At 40.9% G+C, this 27,182-nt stretch overlaps 3 protein-coding genes across 35 annotated transcripts in view; 2 read left to right on the forward strand and 1 right to left on the reverse strand.

The window, feature by feature from the left end:
- Mtmr2 (myotubularin related protein 2) overlaps positions 1 to 3,522 on the forward strand; it is a 61,637-nt gene extending 58,115 nt beyond the window's left edge. For 8 of the 19 annotated variants that reach the window (NM_001373876.1, NM_001373875.1, NM_001372573.1 and 5 more), the window contains one exon: positions 1 to 3,522. In NM_001373876.1, coding sequence (NP_001360805.1) covers positions 1 to 162 — 162 coding nt within the window. In that variant the 3' untranslated portion in view covers positions 163 to 3,522. The other 11 variants (XM_011242621.3, XM_006510676.4, XM_006510677.4 and 8 more) reach the window with 2 other exon arrangements.
- Cep57 (centrosomal protein 57) lies at positions 2,409 to 22,033 on the reverse strand. Of its 9 annotated transcripts, none has more exons than NR_037622.1 (11): positions 21,168 to 21,679; positions 16,153 to 16,309; positions 13,485 to 13,664; positions 12,949 to 13,070; positions 11,513 to 11,629; positions 10,681 to 10,758; positions 8,036 to 8,146; positions 7,259 to 7,336; positions 5,253 to 5,488; positions 4,486 to 4,630; positions 2,414 to 3,466 (listed from the first exon to the last, which is right to left on the reverse strand). NR_037622.1 is itself a non-coding variant. In NM_026665.4 (11 exons), exons 1-11 carry the CDS (start codon positions 21,524 to 21,526, stop codon positions 3,233 to 3,235), a joined length of 1,503 nt encoding a protein of 500 aa, NP_080941.3. In that variant the 5' UTR covers positions 21,527 to 21,733; the 3' UTR covers positions 2,414 to 3,232. The 9 variants fall into 9 exon arrangements, 7 of the variants coding, with proteins under 7 accessions (NP_001297650.1, NP_080941.3, XP_006510712.1 ...); NM_026665.4 differs by having other exon boundaries at positions 21,482 to 21,733; XM_006510649.2 differs by having other exon boundaries at positions 2,417 to 3,466; positions 13,485 to 13,644; positions 21,482 to 21,858.
- Positions 21,820 to 27,182, forward strand: part of Fam76b (family with sequence similarity 76, member B) — a 27,494-nt gene continuing 22,131 nt past the window's right edge. For 3 of the 7 annotated variants that reach the window (XR_003948021.1, XR_001779022.2, XR_003948022.1), the window contains exons 1-4: positions 22,328 to 22,687; positions 23,386 to 23,450; positions 24,351 to 24,405; positions 25,608 to 25,763. Coding sequence is in view for 4 of the 7 variants with exons in the window: in XM_011242612.3 (XP_011240914.1) it covers positions 22,601 to 22,687; positions 23,386 to 23,450; positions 24,351 to 24,405; positions 25,608 to 25,763 (363 nt within the window). In the remaining 3 variants the exon portion in view is untranslated. Of the gene's footprint in view, positions 22,688 to 23,385; positions 23,451 to 24,350; positions 24,406 to 25,607; positions 25,764 to 26,259; positions 26,394 to 27,182 lie in introns of all 7 variants that reach the window. The other 4 variants (NM_176836.4, NM_001358259.1, XM_030244637.1 and 1 more) reach the window with 3 other exon arrangements.

Consider the following 27,182-nt stretch of genomic DNA (forward strand, 5'->3'; position numbering starts at 1 on the left):
GAACCTATCCACAGCAGATACAAAGAACTTCTTGCCAAAAGAGCAGAGCTTCAAAGAAAAGTAGAGGAACTTCAGAGAGAAATTTCCAACCGCTCAACCTCCTCTTCAGAGAGAGCCAGCTCTCCTGCACAGTGTGTGACTCCTGTCCAAACTGTTGTATGAAAGGACTAGGCCCAGGGCCTCATTGCCAGGAACCTGACATTCCAGCACCTTATGGGTAGAAAACCTTCCGTGTTTAAAACCCATCTACTGGAGAATCCTTCGGATGCTGTATTTATTTCAAATCTCTCTTAGATGAGTTTAGAAACATAGCAGTGCAAGTGACAATGAAGATGATCTCATTCATAATTAAAGTATGACACTAATCTTAAGTCACCCAAAGAATACTAAAGTACTGCAGTCCTGTATTCACACTGGGAGCAAGTTTTTCATTTAAAAATGTCTTAAAACCCTGAGCACCTGGTCAGATCTCCAGGAGGGGAGAAAAGCAAGGCCACCTGCTGTTGCACCTGAGAGCACACGCATTGAGGCTTGTGTCAGATCCAAATATTCCTTTCTCAGTTTCCCCAAGTTTTGTGATATTTAATATAGTAAAAAGCATTGTCTTGAGATTATTATGGCATAGTAGGTTTTTTTTTTTTTTTTTTTTTTGCTGCTGACATTGTAATTAGCATATTCTCAACAGCAATTAGGAAACAATGCCTTATATATGTGCTTTGGGGGGTTGAAGGGACAAAGTAGTAGCTGTCATCTACTCCATTTGTGTATTGATCACAAACATCACAGAAGACATCTTAAAACCTTACTGTTACTCTACTTTATCTAAATGCTATTTGGCAAGTTTTAAGACAGTATTTTAAAAACTTAGAAGTCTGACTTTATGTGCTGTGTAAATCTCACATGGACACTTTACCAAAGAGCACTCTGCATGAGTTAGTCTCAGTGCCAGCAAGTAAAGCCTTGCTTCTCTGCTCACCCGAGTCCGGTGCTGGTGGGGACAGTTGACTCCTGGGGTCTGTTTTACTCTGTACAAGAGCCATATGTAATGTACTGTAACAAACGAGCTTCTTACCACTTGGTCTTTTAATTAAATGACTTCAAACTTTGTCCTTGTCCACAGTTGTCTAAAGTACCCTCCCCACCCCACCCCCAAAATGTTAACCTGGAATTATCCAATCCAATTTAAGCCCACCTGTCTTTGACACCTAAAATCAAACTGTAAAAAGCATTGTTCCGTAACTCATTGTTTGAACTGTAGTCCTGGTGTTGATTTTGGAATTAGTACATCACAGATCTCCTCTTTCCTACTTTTTTTTTTTTTTTGCTTATATATTTTACCTGGATATTGAGCCCAGAGCCTCACACTTGCCAGGCAAATGCTATACTATTGAATATACCCCAGCATACCCAGTATTTACAAGAATTGGTACCAAATAATTTGGTTGGTGTAAACTTAGCTATAAAAATTTTTTTGAGGAGGTATTTATGTTCCCAGCATTCAAGTAAGATTTCTGTAACAGTTCACTTTCCTCACTAGTCTGCTTTCTTCCCTGAAACCTTTGACCATCTTGGTATGACATCAGAGGGATGCTGATCATACGGTCACCCAAACGGCAGAGAAATATGTCACTCCAAAACCTTGCAATGTTTTCTGTGACCTCCAAGGAATCTTGAGTGTGGAATGTGCACACTAAAAGTGCTTATGTGGAGTTCAACTGCATTCCTGGTGTTCACACACACCCCAGTATGACATCAAGGAAAGCACTCCTTTCTTACGAAGCGTGGGATCCGCGCTGGCGTCTTGTACAGGATACAAGGGAGCTCTGCTGCAAGTGAACAAGAAACTGAAGCAGAATCAAAACCCAAAGCCTACAGTTGGAATCCAGCTGGAGACAGGTAGGAGTTACTATCCTCCAATTACTATTCTAACTAGGAGTTGGAGCCATCATCATTCAGATGACAGTTATACAGTTTACTGTCCTGAAATCCAAGGAATTAACACAAGTGGAACAGTTGGAAGTGGTGGTTGAGCCATGTCACCAGAGCAGTTTCTTACCTTCCTGGGGACTATGGACTCACGGTTGTCAGGTCATTGTTCCTGCAAACCTCATCAGAAAACTGCACACACAAATTTATATACAATTTCAGGTGACTCATGAAGCTTAAAAATCTATGTTTCTAACTAGAAAATTCACCAAGTGATAGGGCCTTCTGGTGCCCAAGTAACAAACAATTCATGCTATTCAACTTAGTAGATGGCTAGTATGTTCCCCAGCCTGTCTGAACCATTCAGGAACACTGAGCTTGGTCTCTGTAAGCACAAGGATGACAAGCATGCCTCAGATATTCTCGTTCCTCAATCACGATACTAACATGCACTTTTTGAGTTTGTATGACAAATAAAGCCTTTGTTAGCTGGCTGTTAAGCAAAGTTTAAAAACTGCTTTATTGATTTGAAGTACCAAATTTATAAAGATTATAACATGTCGATCTACTCAAAGTTAAATAATTTACATTGGCATGATAGATGTGTGTATTCAATTCACATACTGTATGCTAAAAGCATGAGCTTCTCTTAAGTCAAGATTAAACAGTGCTTAACATGATTACAAATAGATACTGTCTAAAAACTGTAAACGTGTACATTTTACAATACCCACGTTCTCATTCTTTATTCCAAAATTTCATTTACTTCAGTAACAACTGTTTATATAGTTTTTCTGAAGACATTGTGACATATTTCATGGATAACTGACTTAAGTGAATTTATGATTGATCAATGTCTAAAATACCAAAGCAAAACAAAGTCTTCTTGAAAACAGTACATTTAATGGTCATCTGGAGAAGGGAGAGTAGTGGTCACTTCATGCTGTGGGAAGATTTAAAAAACAAGACTTCAAGCACTGACTATGGGGACTATCTCATATTCTGAATTTTCAAACCCAATTTACATATATACCTAGTTTAAAAAACACACCCATGAGTAAAAAACTGGTCATTTGTTTACAAAGTGCAGTGAATGAGTACAGCAAATTCAAAGACAGTGAGGCTTCTCTGCCGCAGAACTCCATCTCCATCAGTTGTGCTACATAGCACAATAGACTGTAATGAAGCTTGGCCCCTAACACCTGCCAGTAATGGCAGCTTAGCAAGCATGAGACCTGGAAAGTCTGCTCATGTCCAGTACGTACATCGTTTATGACCAGTGAGGTACATCATTTATGACCTGGTGTCAGTAATCCCAACACAGATTACTGCTCTGCAGTGAATTCTGTATGGTCTGCATGTCCTTCAGTAACTGAAGATTTTTCCTGCTTTTTTCTCCAGGTCTCTGTTTGGCCAGATCCTTCTTACTTGCGGTCCTTGGGACTCCAGATGAACGACCGCTGCTGTTCCCTTCTTCATCAAGAGTCTTTTTGTTAGCTTTTAATTCCTTCTTCTGCTTATCTATGTTTTGTTTCTCCAGCTGACCAAATAATCAAAACAGGGAAAAAATGAATTCAATAAAAACATTTTCTTTTAGCTTTGTTTTTGATACGAGGTCTTGCTATGTTCAGTCTTAAACTCTTGATTCTTCTGCCTCAACTTCTTAAGTACACCATTGACTTAAATAATCTTCCTCTAACACTCAAGTGATAGATTCTAGGTGGGTTTTTTTAAAAGCACATAGATCTGCAGAAGTTATAAATCACATATGTAAAATACACAGCCAGGTAAATAAGTGCTATATAAATACTGTAAAAGTCTCCTTAAGGAGAGAGGGACAGGCTTCGAATTCTCCCTGCTTGACCAGACTGTAAACTCTAACAGCTACTAGTTAGTTGTCAGTCCAGCACCAACAACCACACAGGATCTCCTTGGGCAGGTTATTTCATTTACTGAGATAGTCACAGTTACTTCACCTATAAAATGGGTTTTAAGGAAATGAAGTGAGATGGCATTCTCAATATACTTGATTCTGTGCCAGTGAAATAGTTCTTCCACATCACACAGCATTTGGAAGCTTGAGAGGGATTTTTTACTTCTAAAACCTACTTCAGAGTTGTCCACTTCTACCCAGACTCCAATTGCTGTCAACCCAGGAGCTGGACTCTACCCCTGTTCTACCCCTATTTCACAGCAATCTCAAATACAGTCTGTTTCTCTAGATGAGAACACCAAGTAGGCTTATTAAATGTGAGTAACCCTTTTCCTTTTAGTCATTATTTAGTATGAGCAAACATACTACTTTTTTTTACATATTTAATCTGACTTTGAAAATTAAAAATTCTAGCTGTATTTTTAGACAATTTAGTCAAACTAAACCACTTAGTTTTGTTCATAAAGCCAAGGATATTAAATATAGTCAGTAAAGACACATCTTATATGAAATATAAGAACTAACACTTCTTAACACAGACTGTTAGGAAAATCTCCAGAAACAGCTTAAGCATCATCAATTAATATACATGAAGGGGGAAAAAACGACAGAAGGGCAGGAGTCACCTGGGCTTGGTATTTTCGAACTTTAGTTATCTGATTGGCCTTCGCTTCCATTCTTCCCACTAATGCCTCCAATTCACACTCCAGGTTGTCTTTTAGTTCCACAGTTGGTGATTCCTGTATGAGTTTAGTAAGCTGCTGATGATCACTGCATACAAACCACAAGGGAGACTACCTTCAGTTCCTCATTTTTAAGTTATGTCCTTTATATTTCACTATGGGATTCACCACTCTTAAAAAATAACTCCTTTTAACAAACTGCTGCTCTATACATGGGTGGCTCATAACCACCTGTGACTTCAGCTCCAGGGGCTCTGATGCCCTCTCCTGGCCTCCTTGGGGACCTGCACACATGTGATATATACATAAATAAAAACAAAGGTTTACAAAAATGAAGATACATGCAAGTATTCTTAATCCCAGACAAATTTGGGTCCATCCAGGGTTGCAGGCTAATATAAACTTTTATCTGCTTCTCCCATCAGCATCACTTATAAAGTAAATCCTCTGGGACACTGGCTTTCAAACGCTGTCCTAACTCATTAGTTATATTTGGATAACCCTCAATACTACTGAGCTTTTACCTAAGCCTTGGCATTTGACATCTAACAAAATAGAAAGGGAGGCTTGTTTAACTCCCAGCCAGTGGGCTGGTGTAATGGCTATGTTCAACATCAGTGAATAAAATTAGGATTAAAAATCCAAGCTGCTAGAAAAAAATGAGATTTTAGAACTAAATGTAATTTTAAATTCAAAAAGTCAAAACTCACAAGCTCATTTGCCCAAATTCATCCTGTAAAGTCTGCAAGACATCCGAAAGTTCTTCATTAACACTGCTGGAAGGAGGCACCACTGACTTCTTACTCTTACTAACTCGTGAGCAAGCTTGCTTTGCCAAGGGAACACTGTTAACAACTCGATCATTGCACAGGGCTTTACTGTGGTGTTTCATCAGATGCAAGACATGCTGAACATTGGCTACCACGGCATGGCTGGGACTGGTGGACTAAAGAGAAAAGTAAATCAAGCAAATAATGTCCTTGATTGCCAGGTTCTAGTTTGTAACCCGAGTAAGAGTTCATCTCTAAATCCTAAGGCATAAATGTACTATACTGTGGCAAATTGGCAACTAGCCATCCACCTGTATCAAACACTTGGCTGATGTACTAACGTCTTCAGTTAGTAATGAACACCCTGCTGGGGATGTGGCTGAGTTGGCAGGTACTTAAGGAGCATGTAAGAGTAAGAGGCCCTTCTTTGGTCCCCAGCATCATATAAATTGTTGCACACCTGTAATTCCAGCACTTAAGAAGGCAGGAGGACCAGAAATTATTTATCCTGTGCTATAGTGGAGTTCAAGACCACATCTAAAATCAAACAACCCAACTGACCTTCTTGCCTCTTGTAGGAAGCGCTAACGTTTATCTGCCACAACATAAAAATACAATAAAACTTCATAGCTTTCTTGAACTTGTTTCCAATAGGAAATAACAATTCCAATAGTTGGCTGGGCTTGTTTAAGCTCCATAAGTCACCAGCAGACTTAACTTGTTTAAAATGCAGATTTAGGGGAATAACTTAAGACCTAATGTGCTTGTTGTTTAAAAATGTTTCTGTATTATTTGTTAATTTGTCTTGGCTAATTGTGGTGGGGAAGAATCATACACGCCAAACTCAAATGAGGTGATCCTAGGAATGAAAAGGTGGCCCATGACCATCAGAAAGAGTGAATACTCATTACTTGCCAGTAAAACACACACACACACACACACACACACACACACTCTCTCTCTCTCTCTCTCTCTCTCTCTCTCTCTCTCTAATGGCCAATGTGTATACTTTAATATGCAATGAACAGATTTTAAAAAGTTTTGTTACTGTTAGAAGCTCAAGTAAACAATTGTGTTTTCTTAAACTTTTGGAATAACACTTCTAAAGAATATATAAAACAACTTCACATTAAAGAGCCTTGTCTTGCCCTTTGTGATTAAAGGCTTCAATGACAATTTGCCAAGACAACAAAATGGGTGGAAAGGACTCTAGACAAGACTGGACAATACAAAGATGAACCAATTGTCAAATGGAATAGGTAAATGTATAATTACAGATTTAAGCATACCATATAGGGACACCATGATGGTTGCTGTACAAGTGTTACGATTTAAGTTCTATCTACAGAACCCATGGTAGAGAGAAATCCCATCAGGTTGTATCCTGATCTTCACATGTACAGGGTCAAAGTGCCCCAACTCCCCATTTCTTCACATTGAAAACAAAGTTTGTAATAATCACAGAAATCAAAAAGTAAGTTTGTGTAAAAAATAACTTCACAACTGTACTTATAAAGGCTTATACAAAGACTCAAGAAAAAAACCTTAGGCTGTGCCTTCTACAAGGTTTTACTAGAACTACATATGGTGGCTCACATCTATAATTCTAGCACTCCCAAAGCCGATGCAGGATTTTTCTTTTAATGTCCCCTAAAATGTGTTTTCTGAAGACTGAAATAAGGTCTGAAAAAATGTCTCAACAGTTAAGAACACTGACTGCTCTTTCAATGGAATTCCACGTTCAATTCCCAGCACCCACATGGCAGGTTACTCTAAGCTATAACTCTAGTCCCGGGGGACCCAACACCCTCTTCTGGCCCCCGTGAGTACTAAAACAGACAGGACACACAGACAGGCAAAACACCCATATCCATGTTTAACAGGAAATAAAAAAAGCTAAAGATACTGAAAATATTTTAAACATAAAAACAATAGCTACAACTCACCGTTCCAGCAACAAAAGGCATATCACCTAAGCACAATCTGTAATGTGGCTGTGCACCAAAATAGGTCCTAGAACCTTTCTGGATGGAGAAAAAAGAAAATCATTTTATTTTATTTTGGTGAGCTAATCCAAGACTCCAGCTCACTGTGGAACTACTGGGTACCTTGGTGTACCACTCTTTTTTTTCCTGCAGAAACCAGGCTTCAAGAAGTTACTTGGCCCAGAGTTTAATAAGATAAAACTCATTATGGAAAAAGCATGGCAACCATAGGTCTGGGAATGGGTGTGTATTCATCACACTGTACCATCAGTCAAGAAGTAAAGATAGAGGACAGGAAAAGGGTCAGGCTAAGAACCTCAAGGCCTACTTTCCAGTGATTTAATAGGGGACGTTTTATATTCAAACCACACTTGTTTATATTGGGATCGTATAGTGCTGGCTGAACAACCTCGTTTTACTTGAAGGCTAAGGAGGTTGTGGGGAATACTAACAAAACAGATGCAAGAATTAAGTAGAGGAACAAAGCATTTTAAGAGAAAGGTAATGAATACAGGCTGAATATTTTTAGTATTTTTATGATCTTCTATGGTTCCCAATTTTCATATAGGTCCTCAGAACCAAGGTAAGAATTCATGAGTAAATCTTACTTATCTTCACCTTTGAACATGGAAACTAAGAATGAGAGTTACCTCCTAAGGTTCTAATACCACACAGCTTTGAGTACTTTTTACACAAATTTTTACACAAAATTGGTACTCTGACTGATTGTTTTCATACCTTTTCTGGTGGTTTTGACTTCTTTTTTTTTATTTTTCTAGTGCTGGTTGAAACACATGAAGTAGTCTTATCTTCAAAAATAAGTCTATTTGCTTCTAGACCACTCTGTAACTAGAAAAAAATAGCATAGAGTTAATGATGTAAAATAAAAGCTACAACTCACATACGAGGCACCATTTAAGTCTGTACAATACAGTAGTAATCATTTCAATGAGACAGCATGGATGTACTGTATGTCTTTAGCCTCTCATTTATGTGAACTGCTAAGCCACAGTTGGCTATGTACTGCCTGGAAGCACTGTTTCACTACTGGTAGGTAGTATGCAAATTCTAGTTCAGAAATTAAATGGAATGTACACAGCTCCATTTAATGAATGAATGACAGCATGCTATGTTCACTTTTAAAAGCATGATTACCGTAAAAGTAGACCCAAAGCAACTCAAGAGCAAAATAGATTCCTTCCTGTTTAATGCTCAAAAGTAGCAATAATTATTTCAGCAATCGTTATCTTTTTAGTAGAATTTCTACACTCCTCTGGGCTGGAGAGACTGATGGGCTTAGGAGCACTTTCTGCTGCTCCCATCAGAGAAAATGTTCCCAGCAACCCCCACATGGTAGCTTTTAACCATTTACTCCCAGGTTAAATGATCAAGAGGGTCCAGTACCTCTGGCCTCTGCAAGCATTGTACACATGTGGCACATATACAAAACATGCAGGCAAAACTCCCAAATACTTAAAGCAAATCTTGGGGGGGGTGGAGGGAGACGCAAATTCCTTCAAACTCTCTGTCAATGGCCATTTTGTCTCCCTATATAACAAAAGCCTGGAGTTTGGTAAAAATTCCAACCAGCAGATTTTTTTCTCTAAAGTGTTTACAATTTCTACACGAGGCAAAGCTCCCCAGAAGTTATGACTGAACTTTAGGGAACAGCAGAAGTAATGAATGAAAAACAAAGAACACCGAGCACCCCCTCCCGTCTCATGCATGCTTAGGACAGGGTCTCCCGGCAATGGCATGCCAGCTCTCCACCCTCGGGAGCATGGCAGCCTTGCTCATACTTTATTAATAGTTTATACGAGACCTAACTCCACAGGAAATCATCCTTACAGTGTCAAAAAGTGTCAGCTCTAACAGAAACCCCTTAAAAGTCACTTTTCGATTCTATCTTATCTATCTAGTTTTCCTTGCTGATTTCTTTTATGTATGCCTGAATTTTAAAGTACTTTTATTATCATTTCTCGTTTGAGTTCACTAGCACTATAAAACCCAGGCTCTAGATGGCTAAATAATCTGTTTTGGATTATACAAACCGGAACCAACAAGATACAGAAACGCATCTGCCTTCCACTACCATGGCATTCACCATCACAACTCAAACTTGAACAATTCATCAATCAATGAGTCTGTGAAAATTTCTATTTGGCATATAAGGGCTATACACTAAAACTGAATAAAAAATTACCCATGCATATGCATGGTTACATTTAAGGAACAGAAACACAGTAAAATAGTTATCTCTAAAGTTGGAAGAAATTCTCTAAAAATCAAAACTGTTTAAATGGCCATTAACCCAACAAGTACACAGAGAGTAAATTTACCAATCTTATCAATTTTAATATAAAAGAATCAATGACTCAAAGAAGCTCCAGAAAAAAAACTGCAATGTTTCTATTCCTACAACCGCATCTAGACACAGTGCCACAGACTCAACTATCAAGGCTCTACCAGTAACTTCAGATATCAGAACCTGCTTCTATGGGTTACTATGATGAAAGTTACATACATTGTAATAATCTTAAAGGGTTGGAAAAGAGAGATTATCTGGAAGATATCTGAACAAGTAATCAGAGAAAAGTCTCTAGCCAAATCATAAAACAATTTTATCTTGTAGAGTCTAAGCAGTACTTTATTATTCTTGCAGTATCTTTGATAATGCAGTTCTGGTTGGAATACATAAACTGATGCTTTCAATCTACACAATTCTACCTCCAGTGGCTGGCCACAGATTTCAAAAGTAGGAGAGAGTAGAGTCCGTTCTTTTGCTAGGGCAGGCTGCTAGCTTAACAAGTCTGTCCTGGTATGTTAACAGTTTTGTTGCTGCAGTGCTGAGGACTGAACCAAGTGTCTTCTGAATGAATGCCAGGCAAGCGTTCTACCATTCAACTTTACCTCCAACCCAAGGCATACTTTATACTGGGTACTGAACGAGCTAGTAGTAGCTCATCAGACCTTAGCTTTACGTGACTACTACTCTGTCTGACCTGTTTTTACCTCGCACGTACATTCTAATTTACATGTATGGATGTTTTGCCTGCGTTTATGTATGTACATGTGCCTGGTGGCCAGGGGTTAGAAGAGTCAGACACTATGGAACTGGAGCTGAAGATGAGTGTGAGCCACATGTGGGTTGTGAAGACAACAAAATGTTCTAATCCTCTGCAATCCCTCCGGCTCCAACCTCAAAGGTTTTTAAAATACTAATTCAGACTCTGCAATTTGAAACATCGAAAGAACTGCTCAAATTTTACTTTGTAGATTACATTCCTGATTTCCATTCCTAAACTATCTGAGTCTCCACATGAATGTGCTGTGCTTGTGTGGGACTGTCCTCCATTAAAGCACTGGTCCCTCCTTGCACTCACCTCTGCTGCCCGGGCCTGCATCCGCTTCCTTTCCTGCTCTTCTTCACGGAGTTTGGACTCCAACTCCTGCATCTTTTTCTAGCAATAACAATATCAAAACAGGAACGGTTAAAAGTATCTTTTTGTAGAATTTTAAGGACAGTTAAAATAAGCATGTTAATCCAGGTGTGGTGGCACACTCCTTTAATCCCAGCACTTGGGAGGCAGAGGCAGGCAGATTTCTGAGTTCGAGGCCAGCCTGGTCTACAGAGTGAGTTCCAGGACAGCCAGGGCTACACAGAGAAACCCTGTCTCGAAAAACCAAACCAAACCAACAACAACAACAAAAATCATGTCAGTTCATGCCACTAGTGGTTCAGGCCTTGATAATATCCCTACCACTTGCCTAATAGTGTTCTATTAGATCAACTAACAGTAATTAGTGAGGTAGGTGTGAGTTAAGTGGCCAAACTCTGAAAGAAAATCTACAACTGAAATACACAGGTTGTACAAAGGTAAAGACTACATAAAGACAAATCAAGATCTTCACTCAGTAGTATTAATTATCTCCAGGGTAAAACACAGAAATAAAATTAGTTCAGAAAAAAATTACATGATGCCAGATTTAAGTATCAAAAAACACTTTACCTTTCAGTTTTCAAAAAAAAAAAAGAACTACCTATCCTCAGCCACCAAGACTGAGGAATCTCAGCATTACTTTTCAACTGATCTTTTTCTTTTCAAAGAATCTATGTGTGAGAAAGACCTTTACGTTATAAATACCCATGTTTATGCAAACAGTGACAGCCACAGCATTCTACATCAGTAGGTAAAAGTCATGTTACTGACTTACTTCTGCAAGGGCCTGCATGGCGGTGAGTTTGTTGTATTCCTGTTCAAGAAGATCCAGTTTTTCCAGCTGGCTCTGAACATGGGTTTGATCATGCTGCCGTTCTCTTTCTAGAGAAACCTGAGGAACAGCATCAAGGTAAGTTGCTAACTTTACACTATAATATGATAACTGTAAACTGTAGGCTCTGCACACAGCCACATCATACTATATGTAATTTGCCTGTCCTTTCAGACTTGCTGATACGGAAAGAAGTTCTAGGAATAGAACATTAAGACCTCAAGGGTATCAATGATCTCCGTGTCTCATTTTGTTTGTGTGCCACGCACGGCATGCCTTTGAAGGTCGGAGGACATCATATTCAAGCTGGTTCCCTCTTTTTGCCATGTGGGTCAGAGGGATCAAATTTGTTCTTCAGGCCTCACTGCAAATACCTTCACCCACTAAACTATCTCATCAGCCTTGGAATATAATTCTCAACATACAGTATTTTACCTAGTATATGCTTTAATATAAGGAAAATATCCTTATACTCTAGACTAAGGAGAATTTATTAGACATACAAACTATGCAAATACACAAGTACTTCTAGTCAGTTGGGTCCTACTAAGCAACCTCTTAACAGATATGAGAACGTGTATGCATTTATTTACTTTGAATACAGATATATTCTTTTTTCCTCCAAATGTAGGGTCTGATTTGGAAAGACTGTCCATATACTTAAGGAATGAATCTCCAAAAAAAGAAAAAAAAAAGGGCAAATACACTAAATGGTTATATTTGTAAAAACCCAACATTAAGAATCTGAGTCTGCCATTTCTGCACATGTCCATGACAATGGGGAATTACACAAGAGAAATTTCTAATCAAACTTTGCATAGTAAAGTTAAATTTTTCATATGAAAAGGATGTTTAAAAAATATAATGGACACTGATGTTGTAATTGTCCTCTACAAATGTAGCAAGTTACTTAAAGACAAAGACTTTGATGTAACAAAAGAGAAGTATTTTGTTAAAATGTACAATTGGGCAATAGCTCATTTGGTAGAGTGCTTACCTAGCGCAGAGTATAATGTATAACACCATGTATAATGCGCTCCAGGTGATCCCTGCACAGCAGAAATGAGCCAGCCTAGGCATATGAGATCCTCCTTCAATAACCAAATTACTTATAAGGTATTTTTTTTAATTGCAAAGAATTCTACAAAAAACAGTGGATCTCAGTGGTACATATGGTTATTTGCTTATTAATAATGCAGACTCCAAGACATTAACATGATTATCTTTCAAACAAGCACAAGTCTACCAAGTACAAGAGTCATAATCAATAGAGCCAATCAAGCCACGATCTACTCCACTGAGGCCAAGAACTTACAGTATAATAACAGTGCCATCAGGCCTCTGTCACCATTCTTGATTTCATCTGAGAGGTGCCGTACCTGCTTTTCTAACACAGATGTCCTCTCCATTTCTGCATGCTTTATCATATTTCGCATGTATTCCAATTGTTTTTCTAGAAGATTACATTTATTTTCTGCAGCTACCAACTGGGATGCCAGTTCTAAAATGAATACATACAAAAAAGTAGTAATTAGTTAAGACAGTCTTGTCCCAACAGCTTGTAAGCAGGAAGTGAACTTGCAGTAAATTCATGGGGCATAGGTAAGGTTCACGGTAGAGTGCCTGCTCGGTATGCCAGAGTACCACAAAAGAAAACAGCAGCCCTCCCGGCCTTCAGCCTCTTCCCTTTCAGTACTCCTCAAAACCTTTCCGGACGACTTTAGGATCTTTCTTACTTGCGTCAAATATGCCACACACTGCCAGTAAGCACTATGCACGACGTCACTTGCTCCTCACAATACACATGATTATGATGTAATTCCTTACCAGTGACCACTACAAAATACCAATGTGGAATTGTGAACTAACTTACAGTATTTGGATAGATTTTAGTTTCCTTTATAATTAAACACACCTTGATTGTGCTTTGATTCTTCATTCTTTGAGTTCTCCCTCTCTTGGATCTGTTCATCCAATACTTTCTTGTACTCAATGGTTTCCCTAGACAAGGTTTTCACACTTTCTTCTGCCTGAATCCTTTCCAGTTCCAGGCGTCGAATCTTATCTTGAAGATTCTTAAGAGCAGAAAATATGGCTGACAAATATAAAAAGCATACCGCACCTTAAGTTAGCTATGCACACAGAGAAGTTAACCAAGAAAGGAAATTTTGTGTTGGCAGATTCTGTACCCCAGGATGACCTCAAAAATCACAGTAACCCTGCCTGAGCCTTCGAAACGCTGGGCTAGAGGTATGAGCCAGAGCCCAGCTCTGAAAAGAAAGCTGATGTAAGCCAAGCAGCAGAGCACTTTATTCACAAAGCATTTCCTGCTAAAGTCATTTCAAGGCATCATCTGAATTCTTTAAAGTTCTACTAGTTACTCAAGTAAAAATTAAACAAGAACCATCACTGTGTTAAAACCAAAAACCTTGGCTAATTATACATAAATTAACAGCTGTTCTAAGGTACTTTGAGTAAAAAAAAAGCCCCCATAGGCTTCTATTCTGGTCAACAGGGAGTGGTCCTACTTGTTGGAAGAAATGTCACTAGGGGTGGGCTCTGAGGTTTCAGAAGCCTAAACTAGGCCCAGTCTCTCTCTCTTCCCGCTACGGGTTCTACTGCTGTGCACAGACACTATAACCAAGGCAACTCTTATAGAACAGTCCCAAAGAACATCAATGTTGTCAACCCCTTGGCCTCTAGATGATGCACTGAATTCAGAGCCACTATGGCTGTCCACATAAGACCCTAAAAAAAGTGTCCTAACATTGTCTCCTGGAAGGTGAGGCTCATAGAGCTTACCAAACAGCTCAGGAGGCAATATAGAAGGCCCTCTTCCTAGAGATTCCTCAGAGGTTGATAATTACTGTCAGTTCAGGGGAGACTCTTCATTAGTCACCTGTAAATTGCCCATGTTCATGTGAAGAAGCTCAATAAACTTTTACTTCATCAAACTCATCTTTAATAGAATCATCTTGTGGTGGTTTGAATATGCTTGTCCCAAGGAGGAGCACTATTAGAGTTGTGGTCTGACTGGAGTAGGTGTGGCCTTATTGAAGGAAGAGTGCTACTTTGGGGGTAGGCTTGAGACCCTCCTCCTAGCGGCCTGGAAGCAAGTCTTCACCTGGAAGTCAGTCTCCTGTTTACCTTTGGAACAAGATGTACAACTCTCAGCTTATCTTAGGGTCTTAGTGCTGTGAACAAGCACCATGACCAACACAAGTCTTATAAATGACAACATTTAATTGGGGCTGGCTTACAGGTTCAGAGGTTCAGTCCATTATCATCAAGGCAGGAGCATGGTAGCATCCAGGCAGGCATGGTGCAGGAGGAGCTGAGAGTTCTACATCTTCATCTGAAGGTTGCTAGCAGAATACCGGCTTCTAGGCAGCTCCAATGAGGGTCTCAAAGCCCACACCCACAGTGACACACCTACTCGAACAAAGCCACAACTTCTAATATTGCCATTCCCTTGGCCAAGCATATAAACAGCTCCTCTAGTGCCACACCTGCCTAGACACTGCCATGTTTCCTGACATGATAGTGGACTGAACCACAAAAAAGAAAGCTAGTCCCAATTAAATGCTGTCCTTTGGACAAGAGTTGCCTTGGTCATGGTGTCTCTTTCCAGCAATGGAAACCCTAACTAAGACTATCTCTTTGGTCTGTTGTTGATCCGTCTCTGAGGCAAGCAGACATTTATTTGTTCATGTATCCCCAGCAACAAGGACACAATAGATATCACAGTCTTTTTGTTATATGAACACACAAGTATATAAGTATGCGCATGGGGGTCAAATATGCACTTGGTTACCGACTTCAGGTAACACATGTTTGTTCAGCCAACGTCTTTCACAACTGAGGCTCACTGATTAAAGCTATGTTGGCTGAACAGTGAGCTCCAGAGATCTAGCTATCTGCCTCTGCCACAAAGCATGGGAACAGAAACTCTAACCCTAACCATAAAGGTCCTAGGTTAAAAATAAATAAAGTATTGGTTTCGTTTATTCTTTGACACCTTTTTTAGGTCCTATTTACCACTTCCTCTCACACTCTCCAGGAACACATACATCCACTCAATGTCTGTCCTCTTTAGAGAAATAGAACGCAGAGTCCAAGTAGTGCTTTCTACAAGATGACCCTTACTTTTTACAAAGGTATTTATTCACTTAATGGGTATGGATGTTTTGCCTGTATATATTTTTCTGTGTACCCTGTGCATAAAACTAGTGTCAGATTCCTTAGGACTAGAGCAACAAACAGTTGTGAATTGCCATGAGTGCTGGGAATTGAACTCAGGTCTTCTTGAAGAGCAGCTAATGCTCTTAACTCCTGAGCCATCTCTCTGGCCCCTACCTGAGACTTTGGTTTCTGACTGATTCTGAAGATGACAGACTAGTGATAAGTGTCTCAAAGTACTTTAGGTTCCATGATTTGGTGAATAATGTTCAGCAGTCTACATGAAAAGCACTCAAAAGTAAAGGGGAAACTTATACTGTTCTAATATAAAAATAACATGTCATAGGTAAGAAGTTTCAACTAATGGGTGAACAAATAGCATTTACTTTGTTACAGTTGATTACCTCTGCTGTTGCTTTCCGGATAGGCAAATGTGGGCTTATTTGGGGAGCGTCTCAGATCACTGTTAAGGAAAGGCTTATCAGGTGGATACAATACATATGGAGACGAAGAATGACGAACCATATTTCCATTAGACCTTGATGGTTCAGCTAGGACGCTCTGAAAAACAAAATACTGTAATTATCTTTCAAACATTTAAACCAAATACTCATGACTGAGAACCCAACCACTATTTATTGTCAAGATATATAATTTTTAGAATTAAATGTTTACCTATTTATACATGATCATACAACCTAAATACAAATATTTAGGCAAGTTAAATCTTTGTTTAGATCAGAAACAGATACAAATTGCTGAATCACTCAATCATCGGTAAAGAACACAATGTTTTTATCTATTACTTGGGAATTTCACAGCGTGCACTCCCGTCACTCACTTCGTCACTCACTTCCAAGTCCTATGATGCCAACCCCCCCCCCCCCAACCCTCCTTGTGAACTGCCTAAAAACCTATTCACTGGAGTATGGTCAAATTCCCAGTGACCAGACTCTTAAAGAAAACTGAGTCTTTCTCCACCTGCACCCTTGCCAGAAGCCATCAATTGTGAAGGGCTATACTTCAGAGTCTTTAATCACAATTTTTGAGGTTTTTTTTTGTTGTTCTTTTTGTTTGTTTTGTTTTCAAGACAGGGTTTCTCTGTGTAGTCCTGGCTGTTCTGGAACTCACTTTGTAGACCAGGCTGGCCTTGAACTCAGAAATCCACCTGCCTCTGCCTCCCAAGTGCTGTGATTAAAGGTGTGTGCCACCACTGCCTGGCTCAATTTTTAAGCATTCTTTTCAATTACTTCTTGTTTAGGTTGTTACTTTGGGAGTAGGGGGTGAGTTTTCTGGAAGCCTTCTATGTCCCCCTTTCTGAACTGTGTATCTGTAGTCCTCAATGCCACTACAAAAGGAACTTCCCTTCCCTGTAGTGTCAGCATGAGCACGGATCATGGACTTCTACATGGCTTCTGGCAAGAGCATGAACCATGAATATCATCAAGGATTCCAGCATCTGCACACTCCAAGAACCTTAGCATGGTCTCCAATGACAGTACAAAGAAATCATGGCCACCTGTCAAAGCACAAGCCACAGGCACCATCATAACCCTCAGCTGCAGCAAACCAAGGACAACACATGACCCAGTGGGTCAACATGGTCCACAGAGGTCCATACAGTCCATGGCACAGCTCAGCCCCCACACACCATCTGCATGGCTTTAGGCAGCAGCACAGATGAGACTGTACAGCCTTCAGTGGTAGCACAGTCCATGGACATCAACAAAGCCCTCCAGCTTCAGTGGGACTAGTGCCCTAGACAGAGCCTCAGGTGGCTTCACAGGTCACTCACATCAATATGGCCCCGGTTGGCAGTATGGGCTCTGGGCAGCAGCATAGAACACTGACATCTAAATGGCCCTTGATTGTAACATCTGCATGACACTAGGTTCAGCCCCCCCCCCCCATCCTGAACCCAGGCATGGTCCTCTTGTGGCAGCTTAGCCCACAGACACCAGCATGTTCTTTTCTTAAAGAATTTATATTTAGTTCCTCAAAGGGGGAAACAATTGTAAAACATTCAGGCTTATGAGATATTCTCATATAAAACTATTTCTTCACATACACCATCTGTCATGAATTTGTCAAATTTGACACTATGCTCTACATGATATAAATTTATCATAGTATACCTCTGAATGTTAACTGGAATTTTAGTAGTAGTTGTTGAGTTTATAGTGTTTAGACATTTAGGAAAGAAGGAAGTAATGGAGATTCTAGACTGCCAGCTGTTCAAAATTCTCACATACTCATTTGCTCTTTCCAGAATGTCATACCAAATTAGGATTTTCAATCTTGTATTAGTGTAGTCTGTGTAGGTACAAAAGAAAGAAGAGTATTCATAACAATAAACCAAGTCCTGGAATAAGCAGAACTATCCAAATACCTGTGTGAGAATAAAAGTTTGTTTTGAGGACTGGAGAGATGGCTCAGTGGTTAAGAGTACTGACTGTTCTTCCAGAGGTCCTGAGTTCAAATCCCAGCGACCCCATGGTGGCTCACAACCATCTGTAATGAGATCTGACGCCCTCTTCTGGGGTGTCTGAAGACAGCTACAGTGTACTTAGTTGTAATAATAAATAAACCTTAAAAAAATTGTGTTGAAGGTAACCTCAAAAACAGTTAAGTTTTCACTTCTTAAAATATTAAAATATGGTCAATGTTATTATGAATTGTCTGGTACCTTGAGAACATTGTGTTTTTATTGGTTAGCTAGAAATAGCTAGAATCAGCTAGAACCCCATCATTTAACATCAAACTAAGCTAAGTGATAACACTAAGTGATTATAACAAAATCACTTAGCTTACAATTCACAAAAGAAGCAGAAAAATGTATGCAATCACTTGAACCAAAAAACTAGTTCTAAATAGAAAACCCAACTAGCTCTTCCCTCTTCCAAACAAGCAGCAAGCATGTAACCGGTCTGTCTCTACTTAGCTTTTTAAAGTCTTGCCTCCAACGATTAAACCCCTCCTGGTGCCTCTTGTTCCCTTTCTCCTCTACATCTGTCCCAGGGCCAGGAAAGGGGAAAGAGAAAACCTTTTCCTAACCTACAAGACTCCTCAACCCTAGACTGATTTTGAGGTTTTTAAAACTGACTTTACTTCCCAGAACCCACTTAATGGTAGAAGGAGACAACACCTCCAAAGCTGTCCTGTGTCCTGTGGCGGGGGGGGGAAGGAAGAGGTAGGGGCATCATCATGCACACAATTAATAAAAACTATCAAAGACGCAAACAGCTCATCAAACACACCCATTACTCTCCATTGCTAACTTCAACAATCTCTCCGAAGCATGGCTCACTTTGCTGTCATTCACCTAAACCCTCAGTGGAGGAAGCAACAAGGACTGTCCCTTAATCCCACAGGCCTCTCCTTGAAAACCCCCTGGATTTCTAACCACTTTTATTAAATGCCAGAGTTCCTCAAGGCTTGGTCCTCAAAGTTCCTTTTTGTCTACAAGGATTCTTTTGGAAAGTCTCATCTACTCTCAGCTCTTTATTTTTTTCAGTAGCTTTCAAGTTTAAAATACAGAATTGAGATCTGAATCTAAAACTCTAAACTCACATTATTCATTGCCTACTTGGATGTCTCAATAGGCACCTAAAATATAAAATGGCTATAACCCAATTCTTGGTTAGTTTCCAAATCTGCTCCTCTCCCACCATACCAAAACAAGTGGCACTGCTATTTACTAAATTGCTCTATATAAACCCTAATAAGAGGTAATTTTCATTCACCTCTTATCTACCCTCTGCAAATCATTCAGGGTTCTTTTTCCATAACATATTTAGAATCTTTTATACTGCCATTTTGCTAGTTATGTTTTTAGTTTGAATTATGTGAAATACTATTTTGCACATTTCTTAAGTATGCTCTTCCAAACAGCTTGCTAATGACAATGATCCTTCCCATAATGTATAAACCTCCCATGTAATGTAGTGCCGGGCTGACCCTTGTTTCATTTCCTGACACTGTGTTTTGACACTGTCTCCCTACCAGTCTTTCAGCAATCTGGACTTTTTTGATTTCAAACACCCACAATACACTCTTATTTTCATTTGCTGCAATTATTCTGCCTGCAAAGCTCCCTTCTTCCCTTCAGTTGCCTGCTCACAAGCCTAACACTAAGGCATTCTCTGGACACCTTTTTATCAATGCAGCTCCAAGCCTACTCTTATATACATGGACTACGGTGGAGTAAAGAAGAGTTTCTCTTCTGTTTCCAATTCCAGACACAGAGTCACAAGATCCATTTTTCCATTAAACAGGCTTTAGATTTCTGTTGGGGCTACCATAAGGACTAGGGATTAACTACATCCCGGTGGCACTGCCTTGGTAGTAGCCCTGCAGTGCAGTTCAACTAAGTTTCCAATTTCTAAGTTTTGAGAGCAGAGAGCTCTCCTTTCTCCAGTTTAATCAACTGTATCTCTTATATAATTCACGTGTTCGCTGACACTTAGTTCTGATAGTTTTTCCTTTATCTTTCATTTATCTGGCAAGGAACTAACTCCCAAATGCTTGCTCCAACTCTTCTCCTTAATCTCCTCTAGTTCTTTGGCAAAGGTATACCCCACTATTTGAAAAACTTGAAATATTCTGACCTTATCACAAATTCTAGTAGCCACAGAAAGTCCAAACTGCTGAGATTCCTAAGTGAGACTTTCTGAAGGTGTTGGTAATCTCTATGCCCTCTTCCTCATCAGCTGTTAAAATTACCCAGAAAATTTCCTGACATCCCTCATTATTCAATTTTCACCTGTTTTTCTAGTTCTTCTTTATCAACTCTACCTTTATATAATCTCTGCACATTCGAAATTACCCTCTGGTGTCCGGAAATTACCTATTGTCTTGTCACATACCTTAAAAAACTTGCAGTGCTTTCTTCTCTTAAATTCCTTCAACACGCAGCTAGCTTATCTTCCTTTCAAGATCCTATCTTCCCTAATACTGCTAATCAATCTCCCCCAGACGCCTCTGGTATCAAAACCTGCAGCGCAGTAATTATCTAATTAGTACAGTGCTTTGCTCCTTCTTCAGAGTGGGATTTCTATTCAATTCCTTCCTGTAACTTTAGGACCAACGGTCGGCTAAGTACAGGAACATTTCTAAAAAGAACTCCAGTTTTCTCACATTTAATTCTTATTTCTTCCTATTGGAGCGTTTTCCAAAAGACTGAGCGCCACAATCCACTCTTAAAACATCAGTGACTAACTAAACCCGCAGGCTTAATTTTCCCGATCGCTTCTCCAGAGCAACTTTTCCATACAGAGTCTAGTAATGGGAAGTGGGAATGCCCGGGCTCCGCCTGCAAGGGTCGCGCAACAAACAGAGAGGCACGGCAGCAAGGGCGAAAACGCACTCTGGGGACCACGGACGCCTCAGCGGCTGCCACTCTACAAACCTGCACACCTACCTGTTAGTGAGTTTCCGAGACGGGCCGTTACGCTCACGTGACCGACAGAGCTTTGTGTTAGCGGGCCTGAGAGTGCACCAGCCAGGCTCGGGACAACGCTCCAAAGCACCGGCTGAGAGGACAAGGGAACGCAGGGTGGAAAAGGAGGTGCTCCAGAAAACACAGTTGCAGCCTCCGGGAGTGGCACGCGGCCTCGGGCAGCCCGCCATCCTGCGGGACGAGGGCTGACGCCAGATCGCGGGCCCCCTGAAAAGTGAGGCAACCCGGAGAGCCGTACAGGCCCACCTGGAACCCACGCGATTGCCGCCCCTTACCGAAAACTGAGAATCAGAAGCCGCCGAGACCGAGGCTGCCGCCATCTTCCCACCTGCGCAACCCCAGACGCCGTCCTTGAGCTCCTCCTCCGGATTCGACAGCCGCCCGCCTGGGGCAAGCGGAATCCAAGTCCCCGATGGAAGGGGCGGGCGAGCTGCGAACCCTATAGGAGCCTCGGTCTCGCAAACCACAAGGACGCCACACTCAGCGCGCACGGGAAAGGCAACGCGTCTTGATAGACGCCTTCCAGTGACCAATCAGAAAAGAGGACAACTTCTGGTGGCAGGGAAGAGCCCGCCTCCTCTCTCGGTGACGTCACAAGGTAGCGCATCGCGGAGCCTGCGGGAACGGCAACGTCTGAGTTGACAGACGGCTCTGGGAGCGTCTGAAAAGGGATGGATTTTCTGGATGAGGAAGCAAAGGCTAGGGCTTCTGGAACCTTCAGCGCCTGCTGAGGCGGATGACGGAAGCTGAATAAAGGAGAATGGAAAGTTGACATACTCCATCAGCATCCCAGGAATAAACTCCAGAGAGCGTTGCTTCTCCATTTGATGTACTGACCTTTCGGCCAATGACAAACAGAAGTAGGAGGGGCTTAAGGATATGGTCCAATGGAAGCCAAGGACTGAAAAAAAGCGGCGTTTCGTGGACCCCCTGGCCAATGGGCTCAAGCGCACCAGCCAAACGACGACTGGCCGTGGCTTGTGGGCGGGATCTTTTCAAAGCGGATTTCGCGCTCTGAGAGCGGCGGCTTCCTATTGGTTGGTACTTTCTCTCTTTGTGGGCGCTCCCTGCCGAACCTAGGCCAGGGACTGGGCGGAGCTTTCTAGTGACGTAAGGCTCTCTGTAGCCAATCGTAGAGAGGGACGCGAGACCGAGGAGGAAGCGGAATCCACCGCCTAGCTCCCGCTTCGTCTCCCTCCGCCGCGGTCCGGGCCTAAACGGGAGCGGCGGGGCGGGCGGCAGTAGGTGTCCCGGGACGGCGGCGGAGGCGGAGGGAGACGCAGGGGACCCGGCAGTTACCGGGACTGGGCCACAGCAGCAGAAGAGCCCGCGGGCGGGGCAGCCGAGTTCCCGGAGGCCCCGCCTGAGCGCGCGCGGAGGAGCCGGAAAGCAGGATGGCGGCGTCGGCCTTGTACGCCTGCACCAAGTGCACGCAGCGCTACCCCTTCGAGGAGCTCTCGCAGGGCCAACAGCTCTGCAAGGTCGGTGGGCGCCGGTCGTTCAGCGCACCGCTCCCCGCCAGGGCCCGGGCATTATATGGGCGAGCCCCGTGTCGACCGCGTCCCGCCTGCTCGCAGGTTGGGCTAGCTCGGCCGCTTCTGGCGGTCTCGGGTGGGGCTGAGCCAAGCGGCCACCAGTCCTCCGTGTCGCAGAGATTGGGTGCAGACTCTCTCATCCCAGCTTTGGCAGGGACTGCCCTCTCCTTCCACTGGGAGGCAGGGCCCGTGTTTGCACTTTCTTGCTAGCAACCCGAAGCTGCAGAGCTGATGGCATTCTGCTTCCCTGTCCCGGAAAGCGAAGCGACTGGTTTAGGAACAGAGTGCTCTCTGATTTGGAGCTCCTCCCATCCCATAAAAGCCGGGATGCTGTCTGTGAGCAATTGTACAAAATAACTAGTAGTTTCACATGTAAACCACCCCTGGAAGTCAGTCCTGACAGCTTCCTTAGTTTCTCTCTGTTCCATATACCCCCTCCGCACCCCCCCCCTCCACTAAGGACAAAAATATCCCCATGGAATTATACTCTGCCTGACGGCTGATGTGATAAGTCACCCAGTTGTTTACGTTGCCAGCCAGGTTTTATTGACATTTCAGGCACTTGACTAAGTCGATTAATTTCTACCAAAGAGTGAGATTGGGTCTCTGAAATAAATACTGACTTATGTATTATCTTATTACAGGAATGTCGGATTGCACATCCTATTGTAAAATGTACTTACTGCAGATCAGAATTTCAGCAGGAGAGGTTTGTATACTGAGCAGTCTTTCATTGTTACAAATTCGTATAAGGAATAATTAGGGGTTGTAATATTTGTGTTAAAGTGCTTTGAAAAACTGATTTGTTTTTGAAATTTAAAATTTAGAGCTACTATGTACAGTATGAGAGAAGACATTTAACTAAAGAAATTCTGGTTTTACATGTGAAAATAAGGGATAAAATTGATAGATGGAAAATGTACACTTCTGCCAACAGTCAAAATATAAGCAATTACTTTTAAACTTTTTTTTTTTAAATGGGAAACTGCTAATTAACCTGAGGAAAGAGCTACAGTGTTACTAACTGCCTTGGAAGACTGAAGTCACTGCCTTAAGCAGTGTGATTAGCACAGATGTTTTTAACAGGAAATCCCTCTTTTAGAGGACACAGAGTAAGCTCAAGAGAACAAGTCCTTTTATTACTGAGTATGTGGACATGACAGTGGAGACTGTGGACTGGGGAGTGCGGTGGGCCCTGATGCTGAGGATGTGCAGTCATGGTGGTGAGGGAGCATTAGAGCCAGAGGGAAGGCATTAGAGCTTCCGCTTTATCTTCTTTATAGAAAATATGCACTGAGCTGGGTGCCTATAAGCATAGTGTTTGGAGGTGGAGGCAGGAGAATTACTACTTAGAGACTAACCTGGGCATATGTCCTGAGACCTGTAGGCACTGTGTAATACATAAATTATATATGGAAAATTTGTCTTTAATAAAACTAAATTTACAGAAAACTATTCTAAAATTAGTACTGTTTTTGAGAAGACACTCATTGTTAATTAGAATAAGCAATGTGCAATCTTTGACTCGACCATTTACTTTAGGTCAGAATATGTTAGCTTACCCTGGAAAGCTACATGAGTGTAATCATCTGAATAATTTCCTTTTCAGTAAAACTAACACAATTTGTAAGAAGTGTGCTCAAAATGTCAAGCAATTTGGAACAGTAAGTATGTTTTCATTTCAAGTCATTATTACTGACTAGTTAATGTTCTTCATGACTTTTCTCATAAAACAGTCCAGTCTCAATACTTGTGAATCTGTACATATCAAAATAGCTCATGGAAGAAATTTCCTGTAGTCTTTTTTTTTAATTAATTAATTTATTTATTATATGTAAGTACACTGTAGCTGTCTTCAGACACACCAGAAGAGGGCATCAGATCTCATTATGGATGGTTGTGAGCCACCATGTGGTTGCTGGGATTTGAACTCAGGACCTTTGGAAGAGCAGTCAGTGCTCTTATCTGCTGAGCCATATCTCCAGCCCAATTTTCTGTAGTCTTGATGTGTAAATGAAATCATTTAAAAACAACTGCATGCTTTAGAGTGAATTTCAGTATGAAGTTTGTGAAGCTATCTTTTAAAAGTACAAATGAAGGAAATTCCTTAATGTGAACATAATTATTTACAATGTTAACATAATCAAGCTTTCTCCTGATTTGTGGAACTTTTTATATGGTAGTACTATTCAAGTGTTCAAAACTAATGACTATTGGTACAAATTGGCTGATACACACACACATATCTTTTATATTTATATATATGCATATATATATATGTTGGTGATAGTAACATATCAGTGCTATTTATGATTGGTCAAAGTACTGACCTTAAGACTTCATACTGTCCTGAATATCCAAGAAATCAAGGATGCTTATTGTTACTTAAGTTGAATATGCTTATACAATTTTTTTAATATTGAAAAGATATTTGTGTTTACTGTGGCAACAACCTATACATGGTTAAATTATTTTAATTGAATAAATGATGTAAGGGTTAAGCCTGCTGTATATCACTGCAAGTTCTTAGCCTCAAATTACAGGTTTATGAGACTTTCCTGTGAATAATTGTTTAACCTCATAAGCCAATTTTATATTGTATAAAAATGCCGTAGAAGTCCCGAGTGTGTTTCTCACCGTGGTCAGGTTTCTGGGCAGAGTGGTGGGCCTCAGGACTGCAGCAGTGAGGGTTAGTTGAACGAGTAGACCCATGATAGTTCACTTTGAATACATACTTGGCAGAAACAAATGTTTCTAACTTAACACTTTTCTTTATTAACCCCCTAAATATTTTACTAGCACTGGATGTGTCTGATACAACAGAGTTTTGTATATCTCGGTTAAACAAAATGTGTTTATTTTTCAGCCTAAGCCTTGTCAGTACTGTAACATAATTGCAGCATTTATTGGTACCAAGTGTCAGCGTTGTACAAATTCAGAAAAGAAATATGGAGCACCTCAGACCTGTGAGCAGTGCAAACAGCAGTGTGCTTTTGATCGCAAGGAGGAAGGAAGAAGGAAAGTATGTTTTATTTATGATGTCTTCTAGAAAGAAAACAAGTTGGCAATTGTTATAGTCAGTCTATCTCTAAGATACTTGTTTCTGCTGCCTGAAAGCAGAATGGAAGAGTAGCATATCTTTCTCTGCATTGTGTATGGGTCCATGTTGGTCAGTTAGGGTGACTATACCTGACTATGGCTGCGCCTCTAGTCGCAGCTCCTTAGGAGGCTGAAGCAGGAGGGTCATTGGAACCCAGGAGTCCAAGGCCAGCCTAGACAGTGCAGTAAGACAGTCCTGAGTAAGAATGTTTATAATTCCTTTATGATGGCAATTCTACACTGTTCATCCCAGTTCAGCTTTGTAGTAAGTCCTTTTACGAATACTCTTGCTGGTTACTTGAAATTGTTGCTGTGAAAAAAATACCAGATGGCATATTAGCACTTAAAATTCAAAGTTAGTGTTCTGCCTTTTGTTCGGCTCCTGTTTGAAACTACTGTTTGTTTCTCTCTGCCTACAGTGACTTAACTATTAGGTGTACATGTGCCATTCCTCTGCTGATGAGCATTCCCACAAGCCTCCTGTTTGTCAGTTTCAGTTCTTTGGAGGATGACTCTCACTTTGAGGGGCTTACCCAGATCCCCCCACAGCACTGTATGTACCTTAGTTGTAAGACATGTCCCTCCAGCATTTCCTGTATGAAATGAGGAAAGGCAGAATCTAGACTGAATTTTGGAAAGAAGTCACTTTCTCTCCGCTGGACTCACATGATTGATTCTCATTATTTGCAGTAGTTACTGTCTGTAAAGTTGCCAGAAGCGCCAGTGAATAGTGAGCCATGGCTTTTAGGAGAAATTCAGGAATAAGTTCCTGCCTATAATCCTAAGATGCGTGACAGTTCACCGATACGTTTGTGATTTTAGTGTCTGTTGAAGATAACTTATCTGTGAATTTAATTGAACTCATAGCCAGGAGCAGTAATAATAGCCGAATAAAATTATAACTAGCTTTTTTTTAAAAGTTCATCACAGCCTTTTTTTAAAACTAAAAATGACAATATTGAATGACTCCTGGAAAGAGCAGTGGTTTACGGTGCGAGAGCTGAAGCATGGAAGAGTATCCGGCTTGTTTTGCTATAGCTGAAGCTGTGACGCCTCTGACAGGAGTTTGGCACTGCTCTACATCTATGTGAACCACCATAAATAGGATTCTTAGAGATCAATAGGCAAATCTACAGATTTATAGACTCTGAGTATAATGAGAATTGATTGTTGTTAAGACTTCTGTTTTTGTTTGTCACAATATTTTACTGTTGTGGGAAGTAACTATCATTTTGGTAATTACACTGAAACTGATTTCTGTCTATAAATGTTTTGCCTGCATATATGAATATGTACCATGTGCCTACCTAATATCCGGAGAAGTCAGGAGAGGGTGCTGGAT

The sequence above is a fragment of the Mus musculus genome, chromosome 9 (genome assembly GCF_000001635.26).
Source record: "Mus musculus strain C57BL/6J chromosome 9, GRCm38.p6 C57BL/6J".
NCBI lineage: Eukaryota > Metazoa > Chordata > Mammalia > Rodentia > Muridae > Mus > Mus musculus.

Coding starts and splice junctions, on each gene's coding strand:
- Cep57 (NM_026665.4), bottom strand. CDS start 21,526: ATGGCGGCAGCCTCGGTCTCGGCGGCTTCTGATTCTCAGTTTTCG. Junction 13,665..16,152: donor TCCGGAAAGCAACAGCAGAG/GTAATCAACTGT, acceptor TATATTTGTCAG/CCATATTTTCTGCTCTTAAG. Junction 4,631..5,252: donor GAATTTGGGCAAATGAGCTT/GTGAGTTTTGAC, acceptor GTTTGTATGCAG/TGATCATCAGCAGCTTACTA.